The sequence below is a fragment of the Vulpes vulpes genome, chromosome X (assembly GCF_048418805.1).
Source record: "Vulpes vulpes isolate BD-2025 chromosome X, VulVul3, whole genome shotgun sequence".
NCBI lineage: Eukaryota > Metazoa > Chordata > Mammalia > Carnivora > Canidae > Vulpes > Vulpes vulpes.
Genome location: NC_132796.1, coordinates 25,919,522 through 25,937,643, shown reverse-complemented (window position 1 = coordinate 25,937,643; position 18,122 = coordinate 25,919,522). Strand labels below are relative to the sequence as shown.

The 18,122-nt window shown below is 38.4% G+C and overlaps 1 protein-coding gene across 10 annotated transcripts in view; it reads left to right on the top strand.

Moving 5' to 3' along the window:
* Positions 1 to 18,122, top strand: part of TAB3 (TGF-beta activated kinase 1 (MAP3K7) binding protein 3) — a 91,394-nt gene that overhangs the window by 51,706 nt on the left and 21,566 nt on the right. For all 10 annotated transcript variants that reach the window (XM_072743149.1, XM_072743151.1, XM_072743148.1 and 7 more), the window contains 3 exons: positions 10,492 to 10,683; positions 15,237 to 16,698; positions 17,554 to 17,714. In XM_072743149.1, the coding sequence (XP_072599250.1) occupies positions 10,582 to 10,683; positions 15,237 to 16,698; positions 17,554 to 17,714 (1,725 nt within the window). In that variant the 5' untranslated portion in view covers positions 10,492 to 10,581. The remainder of the gene's footprint in view (positions 1 to 10,491; positions 10,684 to 15,236; positions 16,699 to 17,553; positions 17,715 to 18,122) is intronic.

Sequence of the window (18,122 nt, the reverse complement as noted above, 5' to 3'; positions counted from 1 at the left end):
CCATAATCAGTAGCAAGTTTGAGATTCCATGAGGATTGTTTTTTAAGTATCTCCTTAATTATAAACCAGCAAAAGTAATTCATTATTTTCCTTAAACATTTTTAGTTCATTTTTTTCAAAGATTCATTTAGTTTTTTTTTTAAAAAATCTTTTTTATTGAAGGATAGTAGTCTTACAGGGTCATATTAGAGGTATACAACAGACAACAGAGTAATTCAATAATTCTAGACATTACGAGTGCTCACTACAATAAATGTAGCTACCATTTGTCATGACACAACATTATTACAATATTATTGACTGTATTTCCTATGCTGTACTTTTTATCCCCATGACCTATTTTATAACTGGATGATGGTACCTGTACCTCTTCATCCCCTTTATGTATTTTGCCCATCCCTCCTTCCCTCTGGCAACCACCAGTTTGTTCTCTGTGTTTTTGAGTCTGTTTCTGTTTTCTTATTCATCTGTTTTGTTTTTTTTAGATTCTACATGTAAGAGAAATTTAATAGTATAAGTCTTTCTATGATTGGTTTATTTCACTTAGCATAATACCCTGTAGATTTTTTTTTTTAATTTTTATTTATGATAGTCACAGAGAGAGAGAGAGAGGCAGAGACACAGGCAGACGGAGAAGCAGGCTCCATGCACCGGGAGCCCGATGTGGGATTCGATCCCGGGTCTCCAGGACCGCGCCCTGGGCCAAAGGCAGGCGCCAAACCGCTGCGCCACCCAGGGATCCCCTACCCTGTAGATTAATGTTGTGAATGACAAGATGTAATTTGTGGTTGAGTAATACTCCATTGTGTATATATACTACATGTTCTTTACCATTTAGCTACCAGTGGACGCTTTGGTTGTTTCTTTCTTTCTTTTCTTTTTAGATTTTATTTATTTATGTATTCATGAGAGACACAGAGAGAGAGGCAGAGACACAGGCAGGGGGAGAAGCAGACTCCATGCAGGAGCCCGATATGGGACTCGATCCAGGAACCCCCAGATCATGTCCTGAGCTGAAGGCAGATGCTCAACCACTGAGTCACTCGGGTTTTTTTAAGATCTTATTTATTTTTTAAGATCTTAAAATTTTTTAAAGATATTTTTTAAGATCTTATTTATTCATGAGAGACACAGAGAGAGAGAGAAGCAGAGACACAGGCAGAGGGAGAAGCAGGCTGCATGCAGGGAGCCCGACATGGGACTTAATCCCAGGTCTCCAGGATCACACCCCAGGTTGAAGGCGGCGCTAAACCACTGGGCCACTGGGGCTGCCCACTTTGGTTGTATCTATAACTTGGCTATTGTAAATAATGCTGTGTTAGAAATGGGGGTGCATGTAGCTTTTCAAATTAGGGTTTTCATTTTCTTCAGGTAAATACCTAGCAGTTGAATCACTGGATCATATGGTATTTCTATTTTTTTTTTTTTAATATTTTTATTTTTTTTTATTTTTTATTTTATTTTATTTTTTTTTTATGATAGTCACACAGAGATAGAGAGAGAGAGAGGCAGAGACACAGGCGGAGGGAGAAGCAGGCTCCATGCACCGGGAGCCCGATGTGGGATTCGATCCCGGGTCTCCAGGATCGCGCCCTGGGCCAAAGGCAGGCGCCAAACCGCTGCGCCACCCAGGGATCCCTCTATTTTTAATTTTTTGAGGAACTGCCATACTGTTTTCCATAGTAGCTGCACCAGTTTACATTCTCATCATGAGTGCATGAGGGTTTATTTTTCTCCACAGTTTTGCCAACACTTACTTTGGTCTTTTTGGATATTAGACATTTTGACCAGAGTGAAGTGCTAATTCATTGTGATTTTGATTTGCACTTTCCTGATGATGAGTAATGTTGAGTGACTTCTCATGTGTCTCTTGGCCATCTGGATGTCTTCTTTGGAAAAATGCCTATTCAAGTCTTCTGGCAATGTTTTAATCAGAATGTTTGGTGTTTCATTGTTTCTTTCTTTCTTTTTTTTTTTTTTTTAGTGTTATACGCATTCTTTATATACTTTGCATATTAGCCCTTTATAGGATATATCATTATCATTTGCAGATATCTTCTCCCCCTTCAATACGTTGTCTTTTTGTTCTTTTTGATGGTTTCTTTCACTGTATTAAAGCTTTTTAGTTTGATACAGTCCCCATGGTTTATATTTTCTTCTGTTTCACTATCTAAGGAGACATACCAAAAAAAAAAAAAAAAAATGTTGCTAAGGCTGATGTCCAAGACATTACTGCCTGTTTTCTTTTAGGAGTTTTATGTTTGCAGGTCTCACATTTAGGTCTTGAATCCATTTTGAGCTTATTTTTATGTATGTTATAAAAAAGTGGTACAGTTTGATTCTTTGGCATGTAGCTCTCCAGGTTTTTTATTAGCACCGTCCATTGAAGAGACTATTTTTCCCCATTGTATATGCTTGCTTCCTTTATTGTAGATTAATTGACCTTGTGAGCCTCATTTCTTTCTGGGCTGTATGTTCTGTTTTATTGAGCTATGTGTCTATTTTTGTACCAGTACCATACTGTTTTGATTACTATACCTTTTTAGTATAGCTTGACATCTGGGATCATGATACTTTGAGTTTTGTTCTTTCTCAAGTGTGCTTTGGCTATTTGGGATCTTTTGTGGTTCCATACAAATCTTGGCATTATTTTATTATTTATTCATGAGAGACACAGAGAAAGAGAGGCAGAGACACAGGCAGAGGGAGAAGCAGGCTCTATGCAGGGAGCTCAATGTGGGTCTTGATCCCAGGACCCCAGGATCACACCCTAAGCTGAAGGCAGACGCTCAACCACTGAGCCACCCAGGGATCCCAGGATTATTTGTTCTAGTTCTGAAAATGCTGTGGGTATTTTGATAGGGATTGCATTGAGTCTGTAGATCGTTTTGGGTGGTATGACATTTTAATGATAATTATACCATTCCATGAACCTGATGTATCTTTCCATTTGTGTCATCTTCAGTTTCTTTCATTAGTGCCTTATAGTTTTCCAAGTACAGGCCTTTCATCTTGGTTAAGTTTATTTCTACGTATCTTATTTTGTTTTGATGCACTTGTAAATGGGATTATCTCACTTTTTCTTTCTCCTTTGTTATTAGTGTATAGAAATACAATGGATTTTTGTATATTTTGTATTCTGTAACTTTACTGAATTTATTTATTGGTTCTAATAGGTTTTTGGTGGCATCTTTGGGTTTTTTTCTATATAGAGTCGTGTCATTTGTGAATACTGAAAGTTTTATTTCTTCCTCACCACTTTCAATGCCTTTTATTTCTATTGTTTGATTGCTGTGACTAGGACTTACAGTAGTACGTTGAATAAAACAGATGAGAGTGGACATCCTTGTCTTGTTCCTGATTTTAGAGGAAAAACTCTTACTTGTTCTCTGTTGAGTGTACTGTTAGCTGTGGGATTTTCATCTGTAGCCTATATTACGTTACCCTCCCGCTGAACCCACTTTGTTGAGAGTTTTTATCATGAATGCATGTTCAATTTTGTCAGATCTTTTTTCTCCATTTATTGAGATGATCATATACTTTTTATCCTTTCTTTTGTTAATGTGGAATATCACATTCATTGATTCTTAGATATTGAACCATCTTCACAGTCTTGGAATCAACCCCACCTGATTGTGGTGAATGACTTTCAGTGTACACCATTTAGTTAGCTCATATTTTGTTGAGGATTTTTGAATCTGTATTCAGGGATATTACTCTGTAATTTTTTAAGATCATTATTTTTTTAAGAGAGAGTGTGTGAGCTGAGGTGGGAGGGGTAGTGGAAGAGGAGAGAATCTTAAAGAGACTTCCGTGTGGAGCCTGATGTGGGGCTTGATATCACCAACTTGAGATCATGAGCTGATCTGAAACCAAGAGTCAGATGATGCTTAACTGACTGAGGCAGCCCAGGCACCTTTGTAATTTCCTTTTATTGTAGTGTCTTCATCTAGTTTTGATATCAGGGTAATACTTGTCTCATAGAATGTGGCAACTTTCCTTCTTTTTTTTTTTGAATACTTTGAAAAGGTTAAGTATTAGCTCTTTAATTTGGTAGAATTTACCTGTGTAGCCATCTGGTCCTGGACTTTTGTTTTTTGATTATTGATTCAGTTTTGTTACTAGAACTAATCACTCTGTTCAAGTGTCATATTCTTTCTGATCCAGTCTTGGGAGATTGTATATTTCTAGGAATTTAGCCACATCTCTTCTGTGATGTCCAGTGTTTCGGCATAGAATTTATGGTACTAGTCTCTTATAATCTTTTGTATTTTTGTGACATCAGTTGTTATTTTGCCTCTTTCATTTCTTTTTTTTTTTTTTAAAGATTTCTTTTATTCACGAGACACACACATAGACAGAGAGAGAGAGATAGAGAGAGAGAGAGGCGGAGACACAGGCAGAGGAAGAAGCAGGCTCCATGCAGGGAGCCCGATGTGGGACTTGATCCCGGGTCTCCAGGATCACACCCTGGGCTGAAGGCAGCACTAAACCACTGAGCCACCTGGACTGCCTTTCTTTCTTTCTTTTCTTTTTTGTCCTTCCTTCCTTCCCATCCTTCCCTTTCTTCCTTCCCTTTTCTTCCCTTCTAGAGCACGCAGGGAAGTGGCGTGGAGGGGCAGAGGGAGAGGGAGAGAGAATCTTAAAGTAGGCTCCATTCCCAGTGTCAGCTCTGTCCCATAACCATGAGATCATGATCTTTTTTTTTTTTAAAGATTTTATTTATTTATTCATGAGAACACATAGAGAGGAGAGAGAGAGAGAGGGGCAGAGACACAGGCAGAAGGAGAAGCAGGCTCCATGCAGGGAGCCTGACGTGGGATTCGATCCAGGGTCTCCAGGATCAGGCCCTGGGCTGAAGGCGGCGCTAAACTGCTGAGCCACCAGGGCTGCCCATGAGATCATGATCTAAGCGGAAATCAAGATTTGGATGTTTAACTGACTGAGCCATCCGGGCACTCCTCTCCTCTTTCATTTCTGATTTTATTTATTTGAGTCTTCTTTTTTTCATGATGAGTCTGGCTAAAAGTCTGTCAGGTTTTTTTGTTTTGTTTTGTTTTGTTTTAATATTTTCAAAGGACCAGCTCCTGGTTCACTGATCGTTTCAGCCTCTATTTCATTTACTTTCATTCTGATTCTTACTTTTTTTCTTTCTTCTAGTAACTCTGGGCTTTGTTTGTCCTTTTTCTAGTTCTTTTGAGTGTAGAGATTTTTCTTTTCTTTTCTTTTCTTTTCTTTTCTCTTTTCTTTCTTTTCTTTTCTTTTCTTTTCTTTTCTTTTCTTTTCTTTTCTTTTCTTTTCGAGATCAGCCTGTATCCCTATAAACTTCCCTCTTAGAACACTTCTGCTGGGACACCTGGGTGGCTCAGTGGTTGAGTGTCTGCCTTCAGCTCAGGGCATGATCCTGGTCTGGGGATCGAGTCCCCCATCAAGTTCCCTGTGAGGAGCCTGCTTCTCCCTCTGCCTGTGTGTCTCTCTGCCCCCCCCCCCATAAATAAGTAAAATCATTTAAAACAAAAAAAAGCGCTTCTGCTGTGCTGCAAAGATTTTGAACTGTTGTGTTTTCATTTTTATTAGTCTCCAGGTATTTTTAAATTTCCTCTTTCCCGTCCTTGTTGACATATTGGTTGGTTAGTAGCACATTTTTTTAGTTTCTGCATGGTTGTGTTTTTCCAGTTTTTGTTGTTGCTGTGGTTACTGATGTCTAGTTCCATATCATTGTCATTAGAAAACATGTTTGATATGATTTCAATCTTCTTAAATTTATTGCGACTTGATTTATGACATAACATGTGGTTTATCTTGGAGAATGTTGCACGTCCACTTGAAATGAATTATGTATTCTTCTGTTTTGGGATGGAATGTTCTGTATATATTTGGTTCTTTGGTCTAATGTGCCATTCAAAGCCAGTGTATCTTGATTGATTTTCTGTGTCATCGATCTATCCATTGATATAAGTGGAATGTTAAAGTGGCTTATAATGATTGTATTACTCTGTTTCTCCCCCACTTTTTAAAAAGATTTTATTTATTCATGAGAGACACAGAGGCAAAGACACAGGCAGAGGGAGAAGCAGGCTCCGTGCAGGGAGCCTGACATAGGACTCCATCCCGGGTCTCCAGGATCACACCCTGGGCTGCAGGCGGTGCTAAACCCCTGAGCCGCCTGGGCTGCCCTCCCCTTTTGTTTATTAACATTTGTTTTATGTATTTAGATGCCCTAATGTTGGGTGTGTGTTTACAGTTGTAATATTTATTCTCTTGTTGGATTGATCCCTTTATCATTACGTAATGCCCTTCTTTGTCTTTTGTTGCAGTCTTTTAGAGTCTGTTTTGTCTGATAGAAGTATTGCTCCCCAGCCTTTTTTGTTTTTATTTCATTTGCATGGAATAGTTTTCCATCTCTCACTTTCAGTCTGTGTCTTTTTGTCTGAAGTTAAGTCTCTTGTAGGCAGCATGTAGATGTGTCTTTTTTTTTTTTTTTTTAATGCATTCGGTCACCCTGTGGCTTTTGATCATAATGTTTAGACCATTCACATTTAATTATTAATAGGTATGTACCTTTTGTAATTTTGTTAATTTTTTCTGATAGCTTTTGGAGTTCGGTATCTTTCTTTGTTCTCTTGTTCTTTTCCCTCATGATTGGGGACATTTAGTTTTATGCTTGAATTCCTTTTTATTTTTTTGTGGTCTATTACAGGTTTTTGTGTTGCAGTTACCATGAGGTTCATATATAACATTCTAAGTATATAGCAGTCTGTATTAAGTTGATGGTTGCTTAAGTTCTAACACACTTTCAAACACTGGATTTTGGGATGCCTGGGTGGTTCAGCAGTTTAGCGCCGCCTTCAGCCCAGAGTGTGATCCTGGAGACCTGGGATCGAGTCCCACATCAGTCTCCCTGCATGGAGCCTGCTGCTCCCTCTGCCTGTGTCTCTGCCTCTCTTTCTGTGTCTCTCGTGAATAAATAAATAAAATCTTTAAAAAAACAACAACAAAGGACTGGATTTTTACTTTCCCCATCCATCTTTTATATGTTTTACATATTTTTATTTTGTGAATCCCTTAATTTTTTAGGTACAAATGATTATTACTACTGTTGCCTTTTTACCTTCTTACTAGCAGTGTAAATGATTGATGTACTGTGTGTTTGCCCTTACCCTTGAAGTTTTTTTCCTGTCATAGTTTTCTTACCTTTCGTCATGGCTTTTTCTTTTCCACTTAAAGAAGTCCCTTTAGCATTTCTTGTAAGACTGGTTCAGCGGTGATGAACTCCTTTAACTTGTTTGTCTGGGAAACTGTCTCCTTTGATTTTGAGTGATAACCTTGTAGTGCAGAGTATTCTTGGTTCTAAGTTTTTTCCTTTCAGCACTTTGAATATGTCTTACCACTCTCTCTTGGCCTGCAAAGTTTCTGCTGAAAAATCAGGTGATACCCTCATGGGTTTTTTGTTGTTGTTGTTGTACATAACTGTTTGGTTTCCTCTTGCTGCTTGTAAGATTTTCTCATCTTTAATCTTTGACATTTTAATTATTACTTGTTTTGGTATGGTCCTTTTTTGGTTCATCTTATCTGGGGTTCTCTGCTTCCTGGATCTGGATGTCTCTTTTCTTCCCTAGATTAGGGAAGTTTTCAGCTATTATTTTTTCATATGAGTTTTCTGCCCCTTTCTCTCTTAGCTCCTTCTAACAGCTGCATGATGTGAATGTTGACTTGCTTGATGTTGTCACAGGCCCCTTAACAATCTTCATTTTTAAAAATTTCTTTTTGGTGTTCAGCTTAAATGTTTTTTGTCACCCTGTTTTCTGGATTGCTCATCTGTTCTTCTGCATCCTCTAATTTCCTGTTAATTACCTCTGGTGTATTTTTTATTTTAGCTATTTTAGTTATTACCTCAGATTAAAAAAAATAGTTTCCTTTTGTTGAAGTTCTTATTCTTAGTTCATTCACTCTCAAGTCTGGTGAGCAACTTTATGATCGTTACTTTGAAATCTTTGTCAGGTTGATGGCTTATCTCATTTTGGTTTAGTTATTTTCTTGAAATTTTATCTTTGTCTATTCCTCTGCCCCCTTTTTAAATTTGATTTTGTGTTTGTTTCTATGAATTAGGTGAAAGAACTACCTCTCCCGGTCTTAGAGGAGTGGCCTTACATAGGCACATTGCCCGTGTGGACTGTGTTCTTCTTGGGTTTGGGTAGCTGGCTGGCTCGAGTTGTAATGGGTGTGGGCTCTGGGTCCCGGGAGCAGAACCTGGTGCGGATGGAGGTGTCTCAGGGTGGTTTGCACTGTGCCCCCTTGGTGAGATTACTGGAGCCATAGTGGATGTAGGCCTGGTGTGTGCCCCCACTGGGGCTTCCCTGCTTGGAAGGCTGGAGCTGGTGTGTGCTTGGGGCCCAGGACTAGCTGAAGTGGTGGGGTGTCTAGAACACCTGGTCCTTGTTCCTGTGTGAACTTTCAAGGTGGGAGAGGGAAGGTAAACATTGGCACTCACCAGCACCTCTGACTCCACTGTTTGGCGGATGTTCTGGGGTTAATAAATGGTTTTCCTTCACTCATTGTCTAGTTACCCTTTAAACTGCAGTTTATTTTCTTTGCCCCGGGCAGGTGAATCTGTACACACGTCTGTCAGTGATACCTTCCACTATTGGAGTTTGTGGTGTCAAGGTGGCGTTGCCCTTACTACTGGGCTTCTCTTTCTCTTGCCATACTGATTGAGGTCCCTCTAGCCTTGTACTGTGCACAAGGTGTTGTCAACCCTCTGTTCTTCAGGAGGAAATGATTTATACGTAGGCATAAATGTGAGTCCCTGGCAGGAGAGGAGTTTAGGGTCTTCCTCTCCTGCCTTCTGTGTACCCATCCAAACACTTTTTATTTTTAAAATACTGATTGTGGAGGCACCTGGGTGATTCAGTGGTTGAGTGTCGGCCTTTGGCCAGGGTTGTGATCCTGGGGTCCTGGGATGGAGTCCTGCCACAGGCTCCCTACTCTGCGGGGAGCCTGCCCTTCCTCTGCCTCCCTCTCTCTTTGTCTCTCATGAATAAATAAATAAAATCTTTTTAAAAAATTTAAAAATGGGAAATATATGCAGTTGAACCCTTGAACAACATAGGTTGGAACTGTATGGGTCTACTTATATGCAGATTTTTAAAAATACATACAGTGCCCTAAATGTGTTTTTTCTTTCTTACGATTTTCTTAATATTTTTTCTCTAGTTTACTCTATTGTAAGAGCACAGTATATAATCATTTAACATGACAAAATACATATTGATCTACTGTTTATGTTATTGGTAAGGTCAACAGTAGGCTGTTAGTAGTTAAGTTTTGGGGGAGTCAAAAGTTAAATATGGATTTTTTACTACACTGGGGTTGGTGCTCCAAACCACCGTGTCTTTCAAAGGTCGTATGTGTTAAAATGTTTATCAATTTATTGATCCTTGATGCTGCCAGTTAATTTATGATTTCATCATTATTTCACTAGTTGCCTTATTTATATAGGCATGGTTAACTTGAGTAGTGCCAGTGAGATTGGATGTTAATGTTCTCTACTCAAACCATAACCTCAAATCCTGCCATCTTAGCACCTCTGCCAGTGGCATCAGAAATACATGAAAGCCTAGCTATTTAGGTCTGGCTGATGATGGACCATGAGCATCATCTTTTTAATTAGTTAATTTATTTTTCTTCTAAGATTTTATTTAAATTCAAGTCAGTTAAAATACTGTGTACTGTTGGTTTCAGGAGTAAAATTTAGTGATCCATCACTTACTTACAACACCCAGTACTCATCACAAGTTCACTCAGCAAAATGCCCATTACTCATTTAGCCCATCCCCCACTCACCTCACCTCCAGCAATGCATCATCCTTAAAAACAAAGGATTCTACATTTCCATTTTTATTTGCTAGTTACTTCCTTCAGACGTTGGGTTTCCTTTACTCCTACTTCAAATTCAAACGTTTTGGCCTCAACGTAAGACCGAAAGGACAAGTAATATGCTTTGTGGTGTGATCATTAAGTCCTTGTTTTTTTTGTTTGTTTGTTTTTTTTTCAGACATCAAAATGATTACTCTGCTTTAGAATGATATGATAGCCCTTGGGAGAACATGAATGATTATACTTAAGTAGCATTTCTCAAGGCTAGCAAAATACAGTTGCCAAATAGTAATACTCTGTAGTTCTAATCTAGCTGCTGCTTTATTTTTTTAAGCATTAAAATGAAATTGAGGTTTTAGGAATTTTTTGGCTTGTTTCTAAACCAGTGATTGTCTGTATTACATCAGAAAAGTCTGGCTAAGTTGAATTTGTCAATTTTACAACTTTGGAATTAAGTATACTTATTTTAGGTTTCTCCATTTTAACATAGTGATCATTTGTATTTGAATAAAGTGAAATATGTAATTAAACTATACTTTATTGAAGTATTGTCTTACAATGTTACATGAGTTTTAGGTGTACAACACAATGATTAACTTTGATTTCTTTTAATAGAAAATGAATGCGGTGTTAGAAGATCACTACTATTGGAAGGCTGGTTAGCATCGATTTCCTAACAGATACTTGACCACCATTTGTTCTGGCATGGCGCAAAGCAGTCCGCAGCTTGATATGCAGGTTCTCCATGACCTCCGACAACGTTTCCCGGAAATTCCAGAGGGTGTTGTGTCTCAATGCATGTTACAGGTAGATTACCCAGCAATGATAGTGATATTAAGCTACGGTTTTCCTTCTTAGATCTGGCTTTGCTTTGTAGTGACTAGAAGTCAGTTAAGTTTCCTTGTCTTTGTGGAGGGCAGTGGGAGATATCTAGAGCAGGATTTCTCAGCCTTGGTGCTGTCGACATTTTGGGCTGGGTTATCTTTGTTGTGGGGCCCTGCCTTGTACTTTGTAGACTGTTTAGCAGCATTCCTGATCTCTACCACTAGATGCCAATAGCACTCTTGCAGTTGTGACAACCAAAACTGTCTCCACACTTTGCTAGATATCTTATGGGAGGTAAATCTACCCCATTGAGAACCAGTGATTTAAAGAAAAAAGTAAAGGCATGTAGCAAAAGAAAAAAACTGGTTTTGTTTACATTTTAGTTTTTACATATTTGGAGTTGTGTGATCAGTCCCAAATCCTTAGATTTGAATTTCTTTTTTAGAAGATTTTATTTATTTATTCATGAGAAACCGAGAGAGAGGTAGAGACACAGGCAGAGGGAGAAGCAGGCTCCATGTAGGGAGCCCGAGATAGGACTCGATCCCAGGTCTCCAGGATCATGCCCTGGGCTGAAGGCAGCGCTAAACCTCTGAGCCACCCAGGCCACCCTAGATTTGAAAAATTTTTAAAAGATTTTATTTATTTTATTCATGAAAGACACACGGGGTGGGAGGAGGGCAGGCAGAAACACAGGCAGAGGGAGAAGCAAGCTCCATGCAGGGAGCCTGACGTGGGACTGGATCCCGGGTCTCCAGGATCACGCTGTGGGCTGAAGGCGGCGCTAAACCGCTGAGCCACCAGAGCTGCCTTAGATTTGAATTTTGAATCTCAAAATTATCATTATAAGTTTGTAGGCTATATACTTTTGAGCCAATTTTTTAAAGTCTAGAGAGTCCAGTTTGTTTCTTACTGGTTTTCTAGTTGATAAATGCTTACTAATCTGTAATTTTAAGTGTAAGGCCACTTTCTCTAGTTTAATCATATTCCTTTGGTTTTGTTGTCTTGTAGTGAAATAAATCTTTAATATTCAGTATAATGTGTTTTTTTTTCCATTCAAGGGACAACAGAGAAACCGGCCTAATGTTCCTTTTGTTGAATTTTGCATCATCCTCCGCAGGATCTCATGTTTTGGGTTATAGCATTTTCCTGTTTGGTTCACTTTTGGGTACAGTATTTTTGTCCACTGGACTTCCTCACACAGTTCAGATTATACCATACTGCATAATATGCAAACTCTACTTTACTGCAGTGTCAGTAGCTCAGGTTATCACCTAAGCCTATATACAGTTGAGGTTAATTGCAAATAGAGACTCACAGAACAATTGTGGTAAAAGGTGCTTCCTGGCCCTTCTACTAGGTCTAGACCATTGGGTCTAGACCATAATGCTTTTCTTCCTCAGTCTTTTCAAGAGTATGTGTCTATGTGTATGTATGTGTATATTATTTATATATATATATATATATATATATATATATATATTTTTTTTTTTTTTTTTTTTTTTTAAATCTGACCTCTTGGGGTACCTGGCTGGCTCAGTCAGCAGAACAATTCTTGATCTCAGGGTCATGAGTTCAAGCCCCACATTGGGTGTGGAGCCTACTTAAAAAAAAATTCTGACCTCTTTATCCAACTAAATTTTTATTTCTTCATTCATATTTACTGTTTGATAAATTCTGCATTTTTTTTCTTTTGAAGGCATTGTGCAGGCTAAAGATGATATTAGAATTTATTTTGGTGATACTTTTTTAAAAATGCTTTCATAAAGGGCAGCCCTGGTGGCTCAGCAGTTTAGCACCACCTTCAGCCCAGGGTGTGATCCTGGAGTCCCGGGATCGAGTCCCATGTCGGGCTCCTTGCACGGAGCCTGCTTCTCCCTCTGCCTGTGTCTCTGCCTCTCTCCCTCTCTGTCTCTCATGAATAAATAAATAAAATCTTTTTAAAAAATAAACATGCTTTCATAAAGATAATACTTAAATATCTTATATTACTGGTTTAAATTTTTTCTTCAAAGGAAAATTTACTTACCTTATCACTGTAGACATGCATTTGAATAGGCTTACCAGTTAACTTTGTAACATTGTGAATTTGGGTCCTCTTGTGAGAATACTATTTAGGCTATCTAATGCACTGTAGAAAACATGAAATTTCAGCAGTGTTAATACAAATGTCAAAAAGTGAAGTTTCCATGAGTGCTTTAGGTTTCATGTAAAACTGGCTAATTTTTGTTCTCCTTTTAGTCTAATTCCAGAGATACTTTATTTTCATTTTTCAGTTCTTTTCTTTCAGATATCTGTCAGTGACATTTTCTAGTTGGTGATCAGTTTGAATCCTTTAGATCCAAATTTGCTTAATATCTAGCTTCTCTTCCTTGATCAGAATGATTTTTAAGCAGGATTTTTAAAAAGGCCAAACTTTGAGTTCTAATAATTTTCTTCTTAAATTTCAACAAATACTTGTCTCCATGGCTCAGAATTTTAGTGTCAAAGCTTTATATAAGGAAAGAGATACAAGTTATGTATGGAGTTTTGATAAAGCCAATTCTTTAAGTTTCTGGGAATTCATTTTGCAAAGATTTCCCTAACTGAATCTTTGTTTACTTCCTAAAGCTTTCGAATAGTAATTTACTCTTGGCCTAACATCCTCTCCCTTGAAATTACTGTGTTATAGTTGAAACGGCAGTGAGAGTTGGGAGACTGAGAATCTAGAACTGGCTCTCCTCTTAACTAGTTAAATGCTTATTGTCAAGCCATGTAACTCTGCGGGCACCTCTTTCTTCATCTGTAGATGAGTTTGAGTTCAAATAGATGAACCCTAAAAGTTATTCCTGCTCTAAAATTACAGCAGTATATGTTCTCTTTTAGGTTTCACCTTATTTGTCTCTCAGCAGAAGTGAAAGTGTTTCATTTTTATATAAAATGTGCTTTTTCCTAAAATCAGTATGTAGTAGTAGGTATGTATGTGCATATCTGTGTATTTATGAACTATAGAGAAAGTCACAGTAATTGAGAAATTTTATTTTATTTTTATTATTTTTTATAGATTTATTTTTTATTGGTGTTCCATTTGCCAGCATATAGAATAACACCCAGTGCTCATCCCATCAAGTGCCCCCCTCAGTGCCCATCACCCAGTCACCCCCACCCCCCCTCCCACCTCCCTTTCTACCACCCCTAGTTCGTTTCCCAGAGTTAGGAGTCTCTCATGTTCTGTCTCCCTTTCTGATATTTCCCACTCATTTTTTCTCCTTTCCCCTTTATTCCCTTTCACTATTTTTTATATTCCCCAAATGAATGGGACCATATAATGTTTGTCCTTCTCTGATGGACATATTTTACTCAGCATAATACCCTCCAGTTCCATCCACGTCGAAGCAAATGGTGGGTATTTGTCGTTTCTAATGGCTGAGGAATATTCCATTGTATACATAGACCATATCTTCTTTATCCATTCATCTTTCAATGGACACCGAGGCTTCTTCCACAGTTTGGCTATTGTGGACATTGCTGCTATAAACATCGGGGTGCAGGTGTCCTGGTGTTTCACTGCATCTGTATCTTTGGGGTAAATCCCCAGCAGTGCAATTGCTGGGTGAGAAATTTTATTATTTCAAAGGCAGTGGATAATAGTGCTTTAGGTTAATAAGGTAGTTCAGGATTTTGTATTTTAATGGAAAACTATCTTAAAATATTTTCAAATTTAAAAAGAACCTCCTTTATTTGATTATTGTTGGAGTGTCTAAAATGTCACTTTGGTATTACCATCTTTGTGTGTAAACTCAAAAAATTTAAATCCTACATTGACCAAATTACCTTTCAGTGGGTAAAAAAAAATTTTGACTGTGAGAGTGTGAATGAATTTCATTAAGGCAGTCAAGACCTGTTTTTCTGTTAAATAACCTTAACTTTACCAAAGTTGTGGAACCATTGTTCAAAAAGTATACTTGTTTTTACTGATTTCTTTGTTTAGCTTAATCTCTCTTAATGATAGCTGAAGTTATATAGGGATAAATTTGGTTAAAAGAAAGGGCTGCTTTAGAATTTTTATTGTTTTGACTCTAGGAATTAAAATTTTTCTCCTTTTGTGGTTTCAGTACCTTTTGAAAATTAAAGCATGGTTATTTTCATGTGTTTTAATTTAAATATTAATAATGAATATTGCCTTAATTTGTATGTTGGAGCAGTTGTGGTGAATCCAAGATTGGCTCAACATTTTAATTTGTTGACATTCAGCAGACCTAAAATGAATCCTGGATTTGGACTGAGAAAACTTGGAGTTGAGTCACAGTGTTTGTTAATGGGTTCTTTCCATTTCTGTAGCAGTAGTGGTAGTACTAGTCATAGGAACTAAATGTCTGTGAAACAGTATGAATTGTTGGGGATCTCCTTATCAGGGTAGATGACTATGAAGCTGTTCTTGCTTAAAATACCATCCTCTACTTTTGACAGTCGTATTTGTGTAACCTGCAACACCTGACCTACTATTAGGATTTGTTCATCTTGTCAATGTTGCTTTTACCATCTTTCTCCCCTAGAACAACAACAATCTTGAAGCCTGTTGCCGAGCCCTTTCCCAGGAGAGTAGCAAATACTTATATATGGAATACCATAGTCCAGATGACAACAGGATGAACAGAAATCGCCTTTTGCATATTAATCTAGGTATCCATTCTCCTAGTAGCTACCACCCAGGAGATGGAGCACAACTTAATGGTGGTCGAACACTGGTACATAGCTCAAGTGATGGACATATTGATCCACAGCATGCAGCAAGTAAACAGCTGATATGTTTAGTTCAGGAACCACACTCAGCTCCAGCTGTTGTGGCTGCTACTCCGAACTACAATCCATTTTTTATGAATGAACAGACTAGAAGTGCAGCTACTCCTCCTTCACAGCCACCTCAACAGCCATCTTCCCTGCAAACAGGAATGACTCCATCTGCTATGCAAGGGCCTTCACCACCGCCGCCACCACCTCCTTCATACATGCACATACCTCGGTATAGTACAAATCCGATTACTGTTACAGTATCCCAAAACCTCCCTTCTGGACAGACTGTACCAAGAGCTTTACAAATTCTTCCACAAATTCCAAGCAATCTCTATGGGTCTCCTGGTTCTATTTATATTAGACAGACATCTCAGAGTTCATCAGGAAGACAAACTCCTCAGAGTACACCTTGGCAGTCCTCACCACAGGGCCCAGTGCCTCATTATAGCCAACGTCCTTTACCTGTTTATCCACATCAACAGAACTATCAACCTTCTCAGTATTCTCCTAAACAGCAGCAGATTCCTCAACCTGCTTACCATTCACCACCCCCTTCTCAGTGTCCTTCACCCTTCAGCTCTCCACAGCATCAAGTGCAACCTTCCCAGTTGGGCCACCCAAGTTCCCACGTCTTTATGCCACCCAGTCCTTCAACTACTCCACCCCATCCATATCAACAAGGACCTCCTAGCTATCAGAAACAGGGAAGCCATTCAGTAGCCTATCTTCCATATACAACATCTAGCTTACCCAAAGGATCCATGAAGAAGATAGAAATTACAGTTGAACCCTCTCAAAGACCTGGGACAGCAATTAATAGGAGTCCTTCACCTATCAGTAATCAGCCGTCTCCACGAAATCAGCACTCACTGTACACAGCTACCACACCACCTTCAAGTTCTCCTTCAAGAGGAATATCCAGTCAACCAAAACCTCCATTTAGTGTTAATCCTGTGTATATTACATATACACAGCCAACTGGACCTTCATGTGCTCCATCACCATCTCCTCGAGTGATACCAAACCCAACTACCGTTTTTAAAATCACTGTAGGTCGAGCAACGACTGAAAATCTTTTAAATTTAGTGGACCAAGAAGAACGTTCTGCAGCCCCAGAACCTATTCAGCCTATTTCAGTGGTACCAGGCTCTGGGGGAGAAAAGGGAAGCCATAAATACCAGAGGAGTTCTAGTTCTGGATCAGATGACTATGCCTATACGCAAGGTAATTTTAGCCTTTTTATGAAATTTAATCTTTGTGGTGAGGTGGCAGTCTGTTCAAAATAAATTTATATTAGCTGCTTGGTTTAGTTAAATGATTAGTATTTATTAAATATTGGGCAGTAGCATTGCTATCAAGGATAGGGTTAGGAAAATAAGGTTAGTGCTTCAGAGTTCTCCATAGGCTTTGTTTTAAAATATGAAAATATAGGCAGGATAATAGTGACCCTAATAGGGGTCATTCATTAGGGGGAACATTCATTAGGATAAAAACAGGTGAAATTGATATTGTCAAAAAACAAACTACAGAGTGGGAAAAGGACATTCATTCACAGAGGGTAGGCCAAAGTTCATCAAGGTTAAAGAATTGGAATCTTTTCTAAAGAGATTGGCCTGGAGGGTGTAATATTTATAAGTGGTATATAGTTATAAGTGGGATTGGTGACTAAGACTAATGTTGGATTAGTTAATGATGGACCTAACTAAAAGGAGGACAGAATTTTTTAAAAGTCTATTCAGATTTCAAAGTATTTGAGATTTTAATATTCTTTCAGTATATAAGAAGAATAGTAATAATGATTGTAATTTGGTATGCCTAGTATTGAGCCTGTTTAAAACCCACGCAGGTATAGTTAAAAAGATAATCTTAGGGGAAATGAAGGATGTACAGATGGTATTATTTTGGCAGCAGTTACAAGAGCCAAATTAAAAACAGCCTTAGCAAGACACAAGAGTAAATGCCAACTCAAATTGGAGGACAGGGTTTCTTTTGAGTATTTTGTGCATTAGCAATGCATATAGAAATTTCCCAGTCATTTCACTGTTACCTTCTGCAATGACTTTGTCTGTAACACTATAGCCTTGCTGTTACATCAGCGAGCAAGGATGGAGAGGTTAGCAAAGCAGTTGAAACTTGAGAAAGAGGAGCTAGAGCGGTTGAAGGCTGAAGTTAACGGTATGGAGCATGACCTGATGCAGAGACGGCTCAGAAGGGTCAGCTGCACCACTGCAATCCCCACGGTAAGTCCTCTGTTGGCCTGTGTGAACAGGAGGGTGGAGATGATGGCTGTCCAGGTCATGTGTTTTCCTTTTAGGTTCTGTTTCTGGCAGGGTGATTTCGTTTTTTAAACAATGGATGAGAGACTTTGATCTTCAGTAGTTCTCATAAGAATAATTCGATGCTTTTATTTCTTCTCACATGTATGAATTCCATAGGTTTACCAGTATTTTCAAATAACTGGTAGTTATAATGAAGGTATGGCATCTCATTTACTATGAATTGCTTTCTGTGAGAATAGAAAAGTGCACCCTGGCCAAACATCTTTTATAATTTTCTCTCATGTTTTTTCTTTTAAGCATATAATACACATATAAATTCCAAAGATTTAAAAGTTATTTTCTTAAGTATATTGATTCATATTGATACTG